At 32.0% G+C, this 5190-nt stretch overlaps 1 protein-coding gene across 1 annotated transcript; it reads right to left on the bottom strand.

Moving 5' to 3' along the window:
- Positions 1–297: 297 nt before the first annotated feature.
- Positions 298–4299, bottom strand: LOC142638537 (GDSL esterase/lipase At4g26790-like). Its single transcript, XM_075812562.1, has 3 exons — positions 3865–4299; positions 2715–3204; positions 298–657 (listed from the first exon to the last, which is right to left on the bottom strand). The coding sequence occupies exons 1-3, from the start codon at positions 4234–4236 to the stop codon at positions 464–466; spliced, it is 1056 nt and encodes a 351-aa protein (XP_075668677.1). The 5' UTR covers positions 4237–4299; the 3' UTR covers positions 298–463.
- Positions 4300–5190: the final 891 nt, after the last annotated feature.

The raw sequence follows: 5190 nt of genomic DNA, 5'->3' as shown, positions 1-5190 counted from the left end.
GAACCCGCTAAAATAATGAGATGTGACAAAAAATGCACACATGTCACCGTTATGACGGGTCCAACATGATACAACTAGACATCAAACCCAATCTTTCCTCATTAATTTAGGCTCAAAAATTTCAGTGGATAAATACACAGAAAAAAAAAATTCAGGTCGAGATCTATATAAAATAAAAAATCATGTCGAGATTCCAAATGCCACTGGATTTGGACCTCGATCGTTGAATTACAATGGAGCCATTGTTGTTTTATTACAGAATAAGGACAAACAAAAAAAAAATGAACAAATAAATATTATCAAATCAAAATCTAAAACCAAATAAATATATAGATAAAGAAATCCATCATTATAAATAAAATAAAAATATTTTAATTAAGATATTATGGTAATCAACTACAACAAAAATCAGAGATTTTTTTTGTTTTTGTTTTTTATTTTTTTTTATTTTGGACGAAAGTAATCAACGAAAATATGCTTGAAGCTTATCAAGTAAATGATTAACGATTATGTGATTTGTCTTCTCTGTAGGGTGGAAGGCATCCCAAAAGACATACTTATTCGCATCCGAACAAGTAAACGGACTGTGCTCACTGCAGAGGTAACTCATTTCGAATGTGCCTGTAGAACAGCATGCCTTTTCTACAACGTCAAATCCTGCCAATCCACAACGTGTTTCATATTTGTTATAATTGAAGAACTTACGAGTAGAGCAAACATAAAATAAAAACAAAACCTGACATGTATTGTTTGTTTCAAATTGGATTAATATAGCAAGCCGGTTCTAAGTTTGGGGCAGACAGGATTCGCATTAGTTCGTGCAAAATATTACACATCAAATTATTTATTTTATACTATATTTTATTAAAATATTATTTTTTTAATTATTTTTTTCTTCACAAAGAACAATCAATATTCACTCTCTACTCTCTTCATTTATCTTCAAAATACGTAAAATATAATAAATAACTAAACACAAATAAATAATTTCCATGTAAATTTATAAATTTACTATAATAATGGTATAAATTTACACAATTATATACGAGCTGATATAGATCATTTTTAAATAAAACTATGTAAATTTTATACAGTTTTCTATTATACAATCACTTGTGAATTCTCTTAAGGCCCCGTTACAGAAAGATCTCCCACACTATTTTTTTTTATTTAAAAAAAAACTGTATTTTTTGCATCGCACTAATGCAATAAACAAAGAGTCCGTTTGGATACAGCTGAAAACTGAAAACTGAAAACATTGTAGCAAAATAATTTTTAAATGTGTAAATAGTACCGTGAGACCCACTTTTAATTAAAAAATTACTGAAAAGTATATGAACAGTGTGCGCACAGTATGTGAACAATGCACGTACTGTGCATGCACAGTGACTTTTGTCTCTAAAAGACAGATGCGGCGGTGAGAAAAAAAAAAAAAAAAAAAAAAAGAAGAAGAAGAAGAAGAAAAGAAAAGAAGGAAAACGCTGAACGCTGGACAGCGTTACCCAAACAGACGCAAAGTCTAAACCCATAAAAAAATCGCAAACGTGGCTAAGCGACTTACTTGAATTTACTGTAGAGTCAAAACCATAAATTGTGTTCCCAACAATACCAGGTTAGCTTTAAACGCTGATTAAGGCCCTCACCAACTTCTTTCATGTCTAGTTACAGAGGGTTTTATTTATGACCAGTAATAAGTGACTAACTATTTTAGGGGAGGAAAGAGTAACAATGACCGTAGAGATATGGACTGATGTCCTATCACCTATGGTGAAGGTCCATTCTCCCCTATAGTGCCAGGTTGTATATCTCTCTCAATAATCAATACAGAGAAGTTGTGGAATCCACTCTACTCTCACTCAAATCCATTTTACATCATCCAGATTAATGCTAAGAACACGTAATTTGACACGATTTGTATCACACCTTGTTACATGATGAGTCTTTACTCTCAAATTAATGGAAACTAGGTGAGTCCTCAACTGCAACTCCTCTTTTATATGAAAGGGAGAAGAATTCATTGGATGAATATATTTATATTTCTCTATCCTATATATTTATTTTCTTTCAATTCTTAAAATATATATACATCATTTTTTTGAAAAGAAAAAAATATCATATTTCATTTCATTGTATTCCGGTCCTTATAATCTACCAATCTCATTCCATTATTTTTATATAAATATTAAAACATGATGCAAGTCATGAGCTAGGAAATGGGTTTTCCTTGGTCTCTTTTAAGTCTCAACCCAATGAAATATAATCGTTGATTTTTTAAAATTTAAAAAAATAATAATAAAATCTAACAAGCAATAAGTCTGTGTCTCCTTCACTCATCCTCAACCAAATAATAGGAAAGATATTGCATATAGAACAAAGATTAGCTCTAATAAACCACTAAAGAAGAATATTTTTCAACTTATTACATACATGATTATTTATTAGATTGTTTATGTGAATTATTTAAACAATTCAAATAACTAATTAAAAAAATATTGCATTTTATACTTAGAGAAAAAAAAAATTTGAGAATCCAAAGTCATTTAATTTAATATACTTAAAGGAAAATTATTACCTACTTATTAAAAAAAGGGAGGTATATCATTGTTAATTAATCACAATCATAAACAGGTAATACCAAATTAATTCAGCAAATAAAATAAAATAAAAGTAAAAGTAAAACCAAATTGCAGTAAGTACAAGGAGTATGAACTTACCATATAAAGAAGGTCTCTTGATAATTTGATTGAAAATCTTGTATGCATCTGCAGACACTAATCTGAGCCCTCGAAGCTCCTTATTTAGCCTTTTCACCAAACCATTTAACTTCCTATTAAATTCCAGCGCCACATTGTTATATTTCTCCACGCATTCGTTTTGATCCAAAATATTTATGGCCCTCTCCAGTGGCAAGCAACCCATTGGAGGAAGTCCAGTGAGGGATATTTTCCGAACTCCAAGACTATACAGTTCTCTGATGAAATTTCCAGCAAGTCCAATGAGAAAATCCTCATACTGTTCGACAGTAAATTGAGATTGCCGTTTAGGAAGTATGTAATAATTCTCTAGGAAGTCGTTTGTTCCTAGGCTCATCAAATATAAGGCCTCACTCAAAATCTCATTTGCCTTGTCTTTACCAACGTAGGCTCTCAACTTGTTTTGGTACTCCATGTAGTACTCCAATTCCTTCCAAAATGGTATCACATTCTGCAAATTAAGGAAGCACAAGTTAAAAATTGGTATAACTTTCTCATGCACACGCATTGACAAATTAGAATACCAAAAAGTATGTACTAATTACTAATCATAAGAAAAGTTTGAATCAATTAATCTTTTATAAGGTAAAAAAAAAAAGTTTAGCTCCACATCATTTTCAGCTATCTTCTTTCAACACGTTATATAGTAAATGAAAAAATCATTAATGTGTATCTTTAGTCACAAATATTTTAAATAAATGATGTGACTCATTTAAATAATACACAAAGTTTGTTATATAAATTGCAACCTAATGAATAGGAGAAGATAATTCTCAATCAGTTAAAACGTAAATTTGTATATAATAAAACGTACTATCTAATAAGAGATTAGGGACCAACAAATAATGTCACAAAGTGGAAAACTTGATAGTTGCTATAGAGAGGGGATTTCTCTAGAAACTCTAAGGGCCTATTTGGATTGAGTGGGGAGGGAAGAGAGTAGAGTAAATTTTACTAAAAATAGGGTAATTTAACTCTATTTTACTTTACTCTCTCAAGTCTCAATACATATGGACTATAAGAATTGCCAGTTGAGCTAAAAAGCTCTTTGCATGGTTTTTTTATTTATTTTATGCATAGGTTGATAGATATGGTTTGGTTTGATACTTACTAATACATCAGAAGTTGCATTGTCATACCCTGTCCCAGCAGAAGCAAAGCAAACTCCAGTGGCAAAATCTGCTATATCATACGCAGGATCTAAGTAAGCGGGTACTGTTGGTTTGAGCCCAAAAGCCTCAGAAATGAAGTCTGGAGGAATGCGACCATTAGAGAACCGTCCTGTGGGGCGACCACCAGCAAAATCACGTCCATAAGGCCTGAAATTGCTCTTGAGAAGGGTTGAAATCACGTTGTTGTTTCCTGCATCCACGGTTGAATCCCCAAAAACTATGATGGCTGGAACTTTGCTTTCGGTTATAGAGACTAGTATTAAAAGCTCAGTTACTACCAAGAGCCATGGAGTAGTGTATGTGTATGCCATAATTGCTTTGTGTCTTCGTAGCTTGATATGAAGCTATTAGATTGGATGGAAATCGAATTCTGATAAGTAATATATTGGAGAAGAAACGGGATCTTTTTGGTTATGGTGGGGACTAGTTTGTTGGGAGTCTTAATGGCTTAGCCAATAAAAGGCATAAATCTCTACCTTCCCGAAATTATGACTATGAAAGGACACCAGGAGGGCGTTTGGATTGCGCATTTGCGCGTCCACGTTCACGTCTGATTTTTTTTTTTTTTTTTTTTTCTCATGCGCTTCTGTTATTGTTCATTGGCCATGAACAGTGATTTTAGGCCAATGAACAGTAATTTTTGGCATGAACAGTATTTTTTACACATTTAAATATTATTTTGCTACAGTGTTTTCAGTTTTCAGCAATAAGTTATATCCAAACATACCCAAAAAAAGAATCACAAATAGGAGAAATTATAAGGTCTTCACAGTGGACAAGTGATGTGATCCACCATTCCAATAAAAAACTCCTACTTGTTTAAAATTATAGAGTTTTAAATAAAAATTGAATACTGACTCAGCAATTTTAAATAGGTGGGAGTTTTTTACTAGAATGATGGACAAATGATGTGGTCCACCATGAGAACCATATAATTTCTCCACAAATAGCCCATAGAAATGCCGATTGGATGAAACTCCACTCCTTAATTAATATAATAAATTTTTTTATATATATAAGATAAAATTATTACTCTAACTTAATATAAGTGTATATGTGTGTAAAACTCCCTCCTAAAGATGTGAAGCTCCCTCCTAGAGACTTGAACCTCAATCCTTGTCCCCCACACTCCACAAGTACTTATACTTATAAAGTCACCACTGCATCAAGAGTGCATGGTGATAATATGATAAATTATAATCTGGATGTGAAGCGAAAATTTCACTTATAATTAATTTCTTGTTCCATTCCACCGATTGATTGGT

This window comes from Castanea sativa, chromosome 6, assembly GCF_040712315.1.
Source record: "Castanea sativa cultivar Marrone di Chiusa Pesio chromosome 6, ASM4071231v1".
In the NCBI taxonomy this organism is placed as follows: domain Eukaryota; kingdom Viridiplantae; phylum Streptophyta; class Magnoliopsida; order Fagales; family Fagaceae; genus Castanea; species Castanea sativa.
The sequence above is the reverse complement of the archived record's forward strand: the minus strand, read 5'-3'. Positions and strand labels throughout refer to the sequence as shown.